A 13,258-nucleotide genomic window follows, 5' to 3' on the forward strand; every position below is an offset into this window, starting at 1 on the left:
ACACACTTGCAGCATTTTGATTTCTTTTGTGATTAGTACATTTACAACTTGATGCATTTTAATTAAGAGCTCACATACTACTACAATAATAAACAAGAAGCATACTCGACATACGACTTTAATGAATTGTAAACAACTACAAAATACAACAAATACAAATATACAAAACTAAATACGATAAAATATTTAACAAGGTTGTTCAGATGTTAAACGGTTTGTGCGCTAAAATCGTTATAAATGCTTCATAAACTGTTTGCATGTGTGTGCTACGTTCTTGTTTTTTTTTTTCTTGTTTTTTTTTGGGTCATAGTAATAGTCAAAAGAAAACTAAATAATAGTTGTTTAAGCACACATCCATATACAGATATAAATATACATAAACATATAGATACTTATAGCGAGTTGCCAAACAATAATTAATTATTATGTGCCATTAATTACACTAGCGAAACATGCATAGAAACGATAACAAAACATACACATGGCGCATAGACAATACGAATGCAGCGAGTAAAAGTAACGAGTAACAGTAGAGAGTGTACTCAAAGATCCAAAAACAGCGTGTGCAAGCAATGAGTAAAACTAACGAGTGCTCTCAAAGATCAAAAACAGCGCGTACAAGCAACGAGTAAAAGTAACGCAAGCGATTGCATGTCTAACCAACTAACTAGTACACCAAACTAACTGTTAAACCCAACTGTTGTATGTGTATATAAGTTTGTTTGTTTGTTTGTATGTATGTATTCTATATTCTATAACTGTATAAAAAGAAAAACAAGCGTGTGTATGTACTGCAAGTACTCTAAAGAAATTTCTATTTGAATTTGTTGTTCAGGCCAAAGTCTAGCAAAGTTGCTTAAACCAAAACATAATTTGTATATAGCGTCAAGTAATTAACTATATATATATAATCGAAATTTATTTATGTTAATGCATGTACAAAAGAAGCATATATATATATCTATATATACATATATATATATATACATATACATAGCTATGTATGTGTGTGTTAATGTATTTGGCAAATGAATTTCTAAATATACTTACAATTAATGTAATGTTTTTTTTTTAAACCTAAACAATTAAATATGTAAACGTTGCAGTATTAAATACTTAAGCGCAAAATGTTATTATAGCTACAATATATAATTATTATAGTTATATAGTATGGCAGAGCTCTCAAAACGTATAAGTACATAAATCAAATAATAAAAATAATAATAAAAATTAAACGTGTGTGTTCGTGTTTAGTTAAACATAAATAATCGAAGCTCTGTTATATACGAACATAAATTAATTTGCATAAGTTAAGAGCAAACAGATATACATGTATTAAATCAAATATATATGTATATATATAAATATATACAATAATATATATCTATATATATATTAAACAAAAACCAAAATGCATCAATAAATACAACAAAATGCGCATAAGAAATTCTACAAATAAAGGAAAAATATATTTATTACAATGTGTCTCTCTCACTCTCGCTTTATCTCTCTCTCTCTCTCTCTCTCTCTCTCTCTAGCTTTTAATTTGGCAACCGCGTGCCGAAGCTTCATTAAAATTTCAGCACAAAAAAACACAAAAGTTCAAATCGCTGCATAAACTGTCAACGAGCGCTTGCAACTCTATGGATGAGTGGGTGGCTGGGTGGCCTGGGTGGTTGGGTGGCTTGGTTTGGCTTAGGTTGCTTGCTCCAAAGCAACTTTGTGCAGAGACAAGACCCGTTATTCCGTTAGTCCAAGCAGCTGCGCAAATTCAACTCAACAGTCAACACAGCAGGATGTCCGTTCTCTGAGCAAAAGCGGAAGCTGTTGTGAAAATAACACAGCAAATAACTTCTGCAACCGCATTCAGTACGCTTCTCTGATCACACACACACAGGCACACACACACACAGACAATGCTAACAAGCGAGAGCAAGGACGAGAGCGAGAACCACAATTCCAAAAGTGAAAATACCAAAGTTTGTCAAGCAGTAAACGAGTCCAGATTATCCTTAGCTTCATTTGCTTCTTACCTACACAGAGTTAAATAATCACAGCCTACATAACTATTATAAAATTACAGCAAAAGCAGCGATCAAAGCATTACGAATAATCCATAGTAAAAATGTTACTAGCATCAAGAAAATAGAATACAGTGAGCTCACGTGTTGCACAAAATGAAATTGATTAAGAACATTTCAATTATCGTCTCAAATAGAAAGCACTCAATGCAAACACCAGCTCAAGTCTGCATACATCAATCGTCAAAACAGATCCCACTCATGCTCATCCTACGATCCACATTAAGCGCTCTCTAAGCAATGAAACGGCTACGCTCTCTTTTGGCCTCAGCAGTGCTGAGCGGCCCCACTCACGTACTCTTGATGCACACTGAGCTGAGCGCTTTGATCATGTAAGTTTACAATAATTGCTCCCAATGCTTTTGCTGTCAAATGAGAAATGTTTTTGAAATGTGATTGAAAAAGCAATGTCCGCTGATTTTTTAACAGCTTGCCTGAAATTGCATTTACTTATCCTACGCCATTTTCACTCAATGCTTTTACGACTAACTGTTCCTTGCATGAGCTTCTCTGAGTGCTTTACAGACTCAGAGTGTATTGTATATTTTTTAACTAACACTAACGCATATGTGTTTGTGTTCCTTTTCGTTTTCTCAGTTCTTGCTTTTTGCATACAATTTGCATAAACCTTTTCATATTTTATAAAAATACTTTGAGTTTATTTAATATACTTGCATTATTTCTACAAAAAGAAATAAGCTTACGATAGTTATTAATCTTTACATATTATCCACACAGAGATTGACGTTGGGCAAGGAGATGTCGAAGCTAGACTTGGTATCCTTGGTGGCGCCCCGTTGAGCAGGAGCTGGACTTGGCATGCAACTCGATGGTCTTGTTGAGCTTACGCGTCAGCTTCATGACGTCCTTGAACAGCTGCCAGCTGCACTTCTTGGAGGAAATCTGGACAGAGTCTTTGGTGTTGTCGTAGTGATCATTGTTGCACAGCTTTGCTGATCAGATGGATAATCTTGTTGATGATGCAGTTGACGCCGCACAGTGAATTCAGCGCCTTGCGCACAAAGCCAATGGAGCTGTAGCCCCCAAAGTCCACATAGTTGTCATCCAGCTGCGCCTCCTGCTGCTGCAGCGCCAGCTCCAGGCTGTTCCCATGCTCCTGCTGCTTCACATTCGTGCTGGCCTGCTGCTAAAAACAATCAACTAAGTATGTTTGTTGATTGAACCCTAGAATCAACTTAAGCGGCCCATCCACAGTAGAGCATGTAACCCGAGCTGCTCGTCGGGCTGAGCAGACAGCGGCCCGATAGCAGCACCAAGAGTACCTTTTGAACTTAAAAATGCACCAAACGCAGGACCTGATAGCTGGCTCCTGCAGTCGGATCTACATCCTGGAGAGTTACCGGAGCTGACTGGACTAAAGACTACAACATTAGCTGGAAGTCCTGCTTGAACAGATTCTGAATCAATTATTTTTAGTTGAATTAATGCATTAATTCCTTTATTTGTAATCTTTTCTATTTAGTTCTTATTATTATTATATACAGTTATGTATGCTTGTAATGTTATAAATTTTAGTTGTAAGGCTTAGCTGCTAAATTGTAGTATTATTAACAAAACTCTTTGGAAATAAATAAACAATTATTATACAGGACATGACTTCTTCTTCTTCTTATTTGAGGGGATGTAGGCTTTCAGGCTTTTCAATTTAGCTAACAGGACTATTTGGAGGACGAATGCAACAAGTTCGTTGCTTAAGTCTTTTTTGTTTACATTTTGTATGGAAAATTTCCAAGCAAAACGGTCGTTTTTAGCTCCTGCTCCTTCGTTATGCTTCCAAACCAAAAAGGACATGCATTTTTGGCATCCTGGGAATCGAATCTATCGAACTGCATACCAGGATATCCAGGATTAAACAAAACAATTTTTTCAAAAAAAATGCTGGGTGTGGGTCGCAAAATGTGGCCCAAAAACACAAATAGTCCTTTTTCTCGGAAACTACAAGGACTACAAGGATGTCCTATGGTGTACAGGTAGTGCTCTTTGAGAGCTTTCAGGAGATATCACTCAAAGGACGAAAGTCCTTACAGGAGCAGAGAAAAACGTTATTTTTCGTATACAGAAAATAGGCCATAACTCCCGAATTCTTGCCAGGATCAGGACGAAACTTGTGCCAAACAATTTCTTTTTAAAAGGACTATCAGCTGGATAAAGGACATCCGGATCGTTCTTGTAGTTTTCTTGTAGGGCACAGTTGGTCCCCCCATAGGTCAAAAATAAAAAATGCAAAGTCAAAATTTTGACTTTTTATGTATCAACACTTTTTCATAATTGGTCTAGCTATTTTTCTGTATACTTGCTTTTGTTTTGTTCTAACTGTCCTCTTCAAAAATAGCATCGAAAGAGACAGCATGATAATAATTTTGTATTGCAGCGTGTGCAACTTGCAAGTAGAGCTCGCCAGAAAATAATTAAAACAGCAAGTAAATCAAAGTTATTGGGCAATGCAAGGGTTTAATATTATTAATAAAGGTATTTACTATATATGTACAACAAAAATTATATGTTCTTGCAGTCGTGTTTTGTGTAAACCGCTATTGTGTTTAGTACTTAATTGTGGACTTTCTGTGTTTGTCTTTGCTGTGTTTCGATAGAGTTTTAGTTGTGAAGGCCACCTTAGAACTCAACCAATTTTTTCTACGTTATTTATTAACATCTTAAGATTATATATCTGTTTAGTTCAGCTGCCCGGAGGTGCCCGTTCTCTTGCTATATGCAAAAATGTAACATAACCTCAAATTTTAAAAAATCACATTTTGCAATGTTTTATTTTATATTTGTTAATTATAACCATGATAATATATTTTCTAATTATTATAAAATTATAATATTAAATATTTGGGTGGTTGGTGTTACATTTTTGCTGGTTTGTCAACCAAAATTCTATTTCAAACCGATCGTTCTTATGGCATATAATTTTGTCTCCCGATTTTGACCAAACTTGCTCTGGTTATATAAAGTTGCTTTAATTGAACAAATCTATAGTTTTTTTTGCAATGCAATGTAAAACAAAAAAGTTTTTCATACAAAAACATTTTTCAGAATAATTGTTCATATGGGAGCTATATGATATAGTAGTCCGATATCAGTTAATTTTTACACACATTTTACTAGAATTTATAAAAAATTTGTGCCAAGTTTCAAGCCCCTACTCCTACTAGAACAACAACAAATACTACAACAACAACAAAAATTACAATTACAACAACAACACTAAATACAACAACAACAACACTGCTTTAAGTGAACGTGAACGTGAACGAACTCAGCCTCCCACTCACATGCAAGCGTCGCTGCTTTGCTGCTCTTCGCTGCTCGCGGCTTTTGCTCGTTCCGATCGTTCAGCGCATGGTAGAATAATTGTATCATGGCTCAGCGCTGCTGCTGCGGCTGAAGATGAGCGTTACCGTTTCGTACTTAGAGAGCGCTCAGCTTACTGTGCATCGTCATATGAGTGAGTACGCTCAGCAGTGCTGAGGCCGAATGAGAGCTTAATGTGGATCGTAGGTTAAGCATGAGTGGGTTTTGTTTTGCCGATTGATGTATGTAAGCTAAACATCAGCTGAGCATTGAGCCTACAGTGCACACGTGCAAGTTTGCATTGAGTGAGTTCTACTTGCATTTTTGGAATTGGAATGAGCTAAATAAAAACTGTTTTGCAATTCACTTTGGCCGTGAAAAATGTAAGCTAAGTTCCTTTATATCTTAATTGAATTATTAAATTATAGTTGACATTAAATAAATAAATAAATAAAAAAAAAATAAATAAGCTTACAAAAGTCGAATAAAGCAAAGCGAACTGAGTACTAAGCAAATTTAATTATTAGTTTTGATGCGTGTGTCTTCCTTTCACTTTCACTCGCTGTGACCCTTGGCAGCCGCTGGCTTTAATGTTAACGCTTGCTTACCGTTACTGCTGGCCGTGCAATGGGCCATGGACAAGAGCAGCATCTGCCAATGGAAATTATGCGGCAAGGCAAAGTCATGGCCAACTACGCCCAAGGCGCTGTTTAGCGGGCATTTAGGGTTGATGTCAGCCTTCAGAAATTGACTTTTAATGAAAACAATTGAAAATTCTGACTGCGAATGTTAAGGCCTCCACTCACCGCTCACTGCCCCCACACACGTCCAAGCCCCAAAGCAGACGAACTCTCTTCGTTTAACAGTCAGACGCTTGACTGCTCAACTGCGGTTATTAATTTCAATTAAAGCATTTAACCGGCAAGCCCAAAACAGCAAGCAATATCCTTTTTTGTTTTCCAGGGGTGGTGCGGGGGTGGCTCCGCTGTTTAAACAACTGCCGCGCGCAAGCAGCGCATAATTTCCAACGCCTGCCCCCCACAAAACCCCGCGACTCACCTCAGCCGCACGCTCAATTGGCTTTGGCCCAGTGGCACATGAATTAAGGCGTGAAATATTTGCCCTGCCGAGCCTTGGCCATTCGCTTAAAGTTGCGCCGCATCCTTTACTAAAATTTATATATACGTAAGCCGAGGTAAATTTTGTCGCTGCCACTGTCGGTGTCTCTCTAATCAGAGAATGTGGCTTAAACAATTTGATTAACTGCAACTAAGTGAAGCGCTGCTTTAGTTAGCGACTTGATGTAATTAATTAAGGCTTTTCGCTTTTGCGCTGAATGAATTTTCAAACGCCAGGCATTGACTGCTGCAGTGAAGCCTAGAAGTGAGATTTAGTGGAGGGGATAATCAATTGATCAACATGACTTGATACTATGCCGGACATAGAGTCAATATTAAAGTATAAATTAAAGTGCACAGAAATTGGCAAGCGAGACTTAATTTTGAAATGTATGGCTGACTTGGTCTATTTTGAATCACTAGCTTTGACTTGAGTTGCATCTGATAAAGAGTAACTGAATAATATTAAGGCTGTCAATTTTTACTGTGAATTTCTATCCCCACCGCTCTCAAATTTACATGCGAATATATTTATGTTATGCACTGCATATGGAGTTTAATTTTGTTATACAGAAGCAATCCACACATTTAATATGATTTGCTTTCTGCTTAATAAAATGTTTGTTCATTTTGCTTATTTAACATTGTGCATAAGTAATACAATGTTTCAAAATAATACAAATAACTACGCCTGTTTAAACACAAGTCTAGCCGGCTTTTGTCGTATTTTCATAAATTTCACACAGACATTTAACAATTATAATTCAGACGCAGATTGGAGAGAAGTTCGAAAACAAAACAAATTGTAGATAGACCAATAATTGGTTGCCTTGGCAATTGTTTAATGCCGGTAATCGTAGCCATTGGCAACCAATCGCCGGCAATTGCAACATCAACAACTTTATCAATAACCATTTGGCAATTTAAAGTGGCAGCAGCAGCAGCAACCACAACAACAACAACAACAACAATAATAATAATAACAAAAAGAACAATTGCTGGCATTGTACAAATTATAATCAAAATTTTAAAAGCTTGCAAATAAATCTACAAAAATGGTAAGTTGGCTTATCAGTCACAGCTTGAAGCTGTACAAACAAACAAACAACATATGTATGTTGCATGTTGTACTTTGTGTTTTGACGCGACCAATGGGCCAAGCGAGTGTTGCGCCCCACTCTGAGTCGTTGACTGCACTGGGGCACATTCAATTTTTCATGCCAAGAACGGCTGTTGTGCTGCAACAACATGCTGCATGCATATACATAGATCTACTTACATACATCTGTATATAATATGCATGTTGTTGCATGCAACAGCAGCAGCAGCAGCGCCTACTGTTTTTAAATGGCAAAAGAAATGTGTGCAACGCATAAAATCTCAACAGCAGCAGCAGCAGCTACCAGCGACTCCGACTCCTACAACACTGTACACTGTACATTTTCGACAATTTTTATATACACACACACACAGACACACACACAGAGTGATTGTATGTGTGTATTTCTGTATATACTATTATTATTTATGAAAATGTTACGCCTTTTACGAACGCAACGTAACGCAACGCGCAGCGCGGTCGCAACGCCAACGAGCTTCGAAAATTTTTGAATAATTTGCAGTCATAAAATATGCAATAAGCCAACAGCTGTTGTGAAATTGTTTTGAAAGCCGCGCCATCACATTATTTAAAACGGCAACGACCCCACGTTTCGCACCACTCGTCCAGACCAGACCAGGCCAGACCAGACCAGTTGGCACTGTCGTCGTCTGCGTCCTTTGAGGATGCGTTGCGTTTCGCTTGCTTTTCAATTTTTATTTTGAGCATTAACACACACACAAATTCGCATTAAGCGTTAAACCATTTCGAAGACATTTCTGCATGCATTGGAGTTTGAGAGTTTATGTTTAAGTTAACACAATCATAAAGCATTGTCATAATCAATTTAACGCTAATATATTCAAACATTTATACATTTACAGCCGCCAAAGGGTAAAAAGGGCAAAAAAGGCAAAAAGCTTCCAGGTGAGTGAATTCCACAAATACAAATGCACAGCAAACAGCACACAAATGTTTATCAATTGCAAATAGCAGATATTGATTACTTGTAATAGCAAAATGTATAACATTTAATACTGCTTGGGGTCTATTTAACTGCCAGCATTTAAAAATGGTTGCGCTTAAGGACAAAAGCTTAATGGTATAAAAATGCGAATGTCGATCGCTTATCGATATACGATAATTGCCAGGGCTTGCAGGATCAGCTGTTAGGCAAGCACAAAACAAAAATTTAAATGCAAAAGCATTTTTAGGCTTTAAACAAAGTTTTGTTTAACTAAATATTTAAATTTTTGGCAACAGTTTGGTGCTCATGCCTTTTCGTTAGTGAAGCAGCAAAACAATTTGTCAAATAATGATAATCTGAGGCCTTGGAGCCGCAGACCAAAAAAAAAAAAGAAAAGACGAAAATGTTCTGTGGTGGCGGGCATGCCACATGCTCAATACGCAATTTAATTGTGCAACCCAGACACATGCAGGCAGCAGTAGCAGCAGCAGCAGACGCCGCAGCAGCAAGAGAAGTGTAAGTGGGGTTGGGTGACTGGGGCAGCTGCTGGTAACGCAGAAAAACAAAAAAATGTGCACTTAATTTGCAATAGTGTACAAAATGGGGCATGGGGCACGCGGCCTGCGCCTCTAACGCACACATAATTGTTTCTACGTATGTTGGTCTGCTTAGGGCTCCAGCCGACGGGGCCAATGGTTAATGGGTAATGGGCCAGTTGGTAGAGGTACCCAGCCGTGGCAACTATGCCAATTACAGAAACCAATTAAAGCCTGGCCACGCACACATGCGGGACAGGCCAACTGGCCTCGAGTTCAAGTTCTTAAATAGACACTTGGACTGTTTAGAAGACAATTGCTTTGGGTGCTCTGTTTTGTTTGCAACTATTAAATGTTCATATTTCTTACTTGTTCCACTTGCAGTGCTTATCGATGGCGTTGACACTTCCTCGATGACGCGCGATCAGCTGGAGGCGTTTGCGCTGCGCCTCAAGGCTGAGATGGATCGGGAGCGCGAGGAGCGCAATTACTTTCAATTGGAGCGCGACAAGATACGCACTTTTTGGGAGATAACACGCCAGCAGCTGGGTAAGCCCAAATGCACTGTTTGTAGCTCCTGGTATTAACTTTAGTCGCACGCAGAGGAGTCGCGCTTCGAGCTGCAGCAAAAGGACAAAGAGATTGAGGCCACGCAGGACTTGGCTGACATCGATACCAAGCACATTATGCAGCAAATGAAGCATTTGCAGTTTGAGAATCAAAACAAACTGGGCGAAGTGCGTGCCGAGGCCATGACGCAGCTCAAGGTGGCCCAAGAGCATCATGTGCTCCAGGAGCTGGAGCTGCAGAACGACAAGCGTCAGCTGCGTCGCATTGTGCGCGAGCGCATCGAGATGAGCGACATGCAGCATCGCCAGCTGGAAGCGCATTTCAATCAGCAATTGCTGTGAGTAACTCAAGCATAAGTTAAACTAATAAAATTTCAAAATTTAAAACAAACTCTCTTACGCTTTCTTAATGTGAGCAGCGAGCAGCGGCTTTTGTTTGAGAGCGAGCGCAAGGACAACGATCGTCTGCATGAGGAGAAGATGAAGGAGCAGCGCGCCAAGCTGGAGCTGTTCTTCAATGCGCAAATGTTTGAGGTGGAGGAGCGCAAGAATCAACAGATTAAGGATCTGCAAGATCATCACGATTTGGCCTTCAACGACATGAAGAACTACTATAACGATATTACACTCAACAATCTGGCGCTGATTGGCAGCATGAAGGAGCAGATCGAGCAGCTGCGTCGCCAGGCGGATCGCAGCGATCGCATTGCCGCCGAGGCCAGCAGCGAGACGCGTCGTCTGCGCGAGCCCCTGGAGCATGCCAAGACGCAAATGAAGGAGCTGCAGCGCAAGCTGGAGTTCTACGATCGCGACAAGCTGCAGCTGGCGCGTCTCAAGAAGAGCAACGTCATACTCGAGAAGAAGGTGAAGAGTCTGATGTGGGAGTCGGAGACTCTGCTGCTGCGTAACGATGCCCTCGTTGCCGAGCGTGGCAACCTCAAGGCACGCTTCAACGAGGTGATCGTTGAGCTGCAACAGAAGACCGGACTCAAGAACGTGCTGCTCGAGCGTAAGATTGCCGCCCTAATGCGCGAGGATGAGAAGCGCCAGATCATAATGCGCAAGACGATTGCCACCTGTGCGCCCGAGTTCGCTGACAAGCTGCAGAACGTAGAGAAGACAGTTAGCGATGTGGTGGACACAAAGAATCAAACAATCATCGATCTGCGCTACGAGCTGGCCAAGGCCTGGAAGGCACACGACGATCTGCTCGAGACCTACGAGTGCAAGCTCAAGCAATACGGCATACCCACTGACGAGTTGGGCTTCGAGCCTCATCGCGATCGCGATCACCAGCAGCTTTATATCTGTGGACCCGCTGGCATTGTTACCGACAACAAGTGATGATGATCAGGTTGCCCAAATGAGAAAAGACTGTTTAACACTTGAAGTTCATGTTCGTTTATTCGACTTTATGTTCTGTATGCATACATGACATACATATAAATACTTGTGTATGTGTGTGTGTATATGTGTCACCATATAGCAATGAAAATGTATAAAAAAAAGGCTTAAAAAATTATAGTAAAAAAAAGAATTGTAAAGAAATCTGATGACAGTTTACGATATTCCAGTTACGTATTATCGTTTGCTTTTCGCTAAACTAACGTATTAGCGTTAAATTTTGTAACTTATCACCAGTTAATATATTTTAATGATATTCAATTTAGTTCATTTTTAGCGCATAAACGCTTTTGGCTTAAAATATCGTATGTTTTCCAAAATTATTGAAATTATTTGATTAAATGCTGTAAATTGTTATACTAATTTTTATGTTATAAAACTTTCAAGCATTTCTTATACGATAGTTTGGCGAAAAGTAGGCGATATAACTTTAACATATGTATGTGTGTGTGTGTGTGTTGTTTGTGTTTGATTAAATACTATGTTTAGTAGCTTGTAATACAATTGCGACTTATTGCTGTCATGTTATTCGATTCGTTGAAATACTTATGGGTGTAACTGTAACTATATTTATTGCTAGCTTGCAATCGATCAATGCAACTTCTTACAAAGTACTTTTATCAAAAGTCTTGATAAATTTTTATATTAAGTTTAGTTGTTAAGTAACGTTTTATAAATCGGATATATAAAAAGTATTTCCAAATATGAAATAAAGCTAAATTAATTTTTGTTTTTGACAACGTACGATTGCATAAATATTCGTTTTTACTTTAAGTTTAAATTTAGTAGTTGGTGTTATTCGGTTTTGCAATTTTGCTATATGTCGTTTATGTAGATTTTGTTTATGCATTAGGTTTTTATGGTATTTTCGGTTTGTTTGTTTCTTTTGTATTTTCTTAGTCCTCTTATTTTTCAAATAGATATCACATAAAGTTTTTTTTTGCTGCTGGTTTGCTGCTACTGCGGATGATTTATATCTTGGCTTTAATAGTTTCGTCGTGTTTTTATTGAACTTTGAACCCAACTTATCTGATAAGTAGCAAATGGTTTGAGCCTATTGCAGTTGCAGTTTGAGTTTCGTTTAAATGCGTGCATTTCGACAAATGATTGACTGATTGATATATTTTCAGCTACAGTAAACAAACAGAATATAACATTATAGCTACTGTTATTAGTTAGTTAATACTAGACGTATGCATTCAGTTATGAATGTCTGTATGCATGCATAAAATTTATGTTTGCTAATTTAACTGTTGCGCTTGAGTGCCAGTGTGTCCTTTGTGTGTATTGAGTTTTCCTTTATCAATGTCCACATTATGTATATGTAATATTGCTGTAGTTGCTTTTGTTTAGTTTTAGTTTTGTGTCTCTAGGTACTTTTTGTTTACGCTCTCGGTTATTTTCTGCTTCAGTTTTCAGTTTTGAGTGATTTGAAAAATCATATTCATTCTACAATAGTTCACCTCAAATTAACTTATATTTAATTGAATGTATATTCGTTAGTTTTTTGTCTTCAGTTTGCCCCAATTTCCATATATATCAAATTCGAAATCAAAAAATGTTAAGCGATCACAACGGTTTACTTCACAGATGCGTGTGGGGGACATACTATATATCGTATATATTCACTATATAAAAATGTCCATAGAAATATCAATTAGTTCGTTTCTTTTTCACATATTTTGTTCTATAAATTTTTTAGTTTTAGATTCTTCTAAATGTGTTTGGTTTAATTCGTTTCCTCATGCTTGTTTTTGTATACGTGTAAATTTAAATTTAATATAATTTTCGTTTCTTTTCGCACTTAATGTATTTGAATTTTTGTTTTGTTTTGCTTTGTTTCTGCTATTATTGTTCGGTTCAGGCGTTTTCGAATCTTATAAATAGTATACTTGTATTTCAATATTAAACTCTGGCTAAATGTCAATTATAGCTTTTTGTGTGTATGTGTGTTTTTGTTTTTTAGTTTTTAGTGTATGGCACATTGGGGATTTTTGAAGCTTTAAAAATTTTGTGTCCGCTTCTGAGGAGAGGAGAATTTAAAAATTTGTTTAGTTCACAGTTATTTGTTGTTTGCTTTGTTTGCTTGTTTTTGTTTGTTAATTACACAAAATGTCACAGTTTTTTGGGCAGTTCACTTTTGAATACTTTTCTAACACAAAACAT

At 37.9% G+C, this 13,258-nt stretch overlaps 1 protein-coding gene across 1 annotated transcript; it reads left to right on the forward strand.

Moving 5' to 3' along the window:
- Positions 1-7,244: 7,244 nt before the first annotated feature.
- LOC108607169 (dynein regulatory complex subunit 4) lies at positions 7,245-11,397 on the forward strand. The gene is made up of 5 exons (XM_017997822.2): positions 7,245-7,575; positions 8,501-8,543; positions 9,504-9,668; positions 9,723-10,026; positions 10,108-11,397. Exons 1-5 carry the CDS (start codon positions 7,573-7,575, stop codon positions 11,030-11,032), a joined length of 1,440 nt encoding a protein of 479 aa, XP_017853311.1. The 5' UTR covers positions 7,245-7,572; the 3' UTR covers positions 11,033-11,397.
- The last annotated feature ends 1,861 nt before the right edge of the window (positions 11,398-13,258 follow it).

Source organism: Drosophila busckii, chromosome X, assembly GCF_011750605.1.
Source record: "Drosophila busckii strain San Diego stock center, stock number 13000-0081.31 chromosome X, ASM1175060v1, whole genome shotgun sequence".
In the NCBI taxonomy this organism is placed as follows: Eukaryota; Metazoa; Arthropoda; class Insecta; order Diptera; family Drosophilidae; genus Drosophila; species Drosophila busckii.

Excerpts from the sequence above, each read along its gene's own strand:
- LOC108607169 (XM_017997822.2), top strand. Across the intron at positions 8,544-9,503 it reads AAAAGGCAAAAAGCTTCCAG|TGCTTATCGATGGCGTTGAC; the intron begins GTGAGTGAATTC and ends TTCCACTTGCAG. Across the intron at positions 9,669-9,722 it reads GATAACACGCCAGCAGCTGG|AGGAGTCGCGCTTCGAGCTG; the intron begins GTAAGCCCAAAT and ends AGTCGCACGCAG.